General features: G+C 61.1%; 1 protein-coding gene across 1 annotated transcript; it reads left to right on the forward strand.

Moving 5' to 3' along the window:
- Nucleotides 1–6: 6 nt before the first annotated feature.
- On the forward strand, nucleotides 7–877 carry HSPB7 (heat shock 27kDa protein family, member 7 (cardiovascular)). The gene is made up of 3 exons (XM_010024125.1): nucleotides 7–79; nucleotides 187–320; nucleotides 685–877. The coding sequence occupies exons 1-3, from the start codon at nucleotides 25–27 to the stop codon at nucleotides 865–867; spliced, it is 372 nt and encodes a 123-aa protein (XP_010022427.1). The 5' UTR covers nucleotides 7–24; the 3' UTR covers nucleotides 868–877.
- The last annotated feature ends 281 nt before the right edge of the window (nucleotides 878–1158 follow it).

Consider the following 1158-nt stretch of genomic DNA (forward strand, 5'->3'; position numbering starts at 1 on the left):
CGCTCCGCATCGCCCGCCGGCTCCATGGAGCTTTTTGTGAGCTTTGTCCGGCCCCGTGGGGAGACCTTGGGGTTCCCAGGTGAGGGTTTACATGGGGGGGGGACACCCCTGGTGAAACGTGGCTGTGATACAAAGAGGTGTCCAGGGGGGACACCCGCACTGATCCGCACCGCTCCTCGCCGGCAGCTCGGCCCGGCAGCACCGGCACGGTGAAGACCCTGGGCAACACTTATCAGTTCACGGTGGATGTCAGCGACTTCGCCCCCGAGGACATCATTGTCACCACCTCCAACAACCAGATCGAGGTGCACGCTGAGAAGGTGGGTGCTTCCTCCCTTCCCCGCTCACCCCCAAAGCGTGGGGGACCCCAAAATCCTCACCCAGCTCCCAGCCAACTTCCTAACGGCCCCACAGGGGTTTAAATTCACCATTTCCTCTCCTTTTGGCCCCAGATTTCACAGGAGCAAAGCCCACAAGACCCAACAAACTCATGCCTTGTAATCACCCATCCCAAGGGGGTGGTAACCAAACCCAGCACCTTTGTCCCCTGCTCTGATGCCACCCACATCCCTCAGGGAAGCAAATATTATCACTACACACAAGGCGTGACCCAAGCCTCACCCAAGGGCAGGGAACGACCAGCGCCCCAAAATCACCCCCTTTTCACCCGTTTTCCCCCCCCAGCTGGCTGCGGATGGCACAGTCATGAACACCTTCACCCACAAATGCCAGCTGCCCGAGGACGTGGACCCCACGTCGGTGTCGTCCTCGCTGGGGGACGATGGCACGTTGACCATCCGCGCTCAGCGCCAGCCCAAGCATCCCGACCACGTCCAGCAAACCTTCCGGACTGAGATCAAGATCTGAGGGGTCGGGGGGGTCCTTCCCCCCCACCCCCCCGTCACCTCCCTCAGTAATCATTTGGGTGGTTTAGGAAGGAGGTAGGGAATGGGAACGCTCCTCCTCGGGCTCAGACCTGAGGGGTTGGCGTGGAGGGATGCAGCCCGTCCCCCAGCGGAGAAACTCCGGATGGGATTCCCGGCTCCGGTGACTTTTAGCTGGCAAATGGGTTGATGGGGAAGAGCCGGCGTGCCAAGAGCCCTGCCAGGAGGGAGGTTCCCTTCCCCGACCCTCAGCCGTAGCTTGTCTCTGTATATA

This window comes from Nestor notabilis, unplaced genomic scaffold (genome assembly GCF_000696875.1).
Source record: "Nestor notabilis isolate BGI_N333 unplaced genomic scaffold, ASM69687v1 scaffold20291, whole genome shotgun sequence".
In the NCBI taxonomy this organism is placed as follows: domain Eukaryota; kingdom Metazoa; phylum Chordata; class Aves; order Psittaciformes; family Psittacidae; genus Nestor; species Nestor notabilis.

Excerpts from the sequence above, each read along its gene's own strand:
- HSPB7 (XM_010024125.1), top strand. The coding sequence starts at position 25 with ATGGAGCTTTTTGTGAGCTTTGTCCGGCCCCGTGGGGAGACCTTGGGG. Across the intron at positions 80-186 it reads GGAGACCTTGGGGTTCCCAG|CTCGGCCCGGCAGCACCGGC; the intron begins GTGAGGGTTTAC and ends CCTCGCCGGCAG. Across the intron at positions 321-684 it reads TCGAGGTGCACGCTGAGAAG|CTGGCTGCGGATGGCACAGT; the intron begins GTGGGTGCTTCC and ends TTCCCCCCCCAG.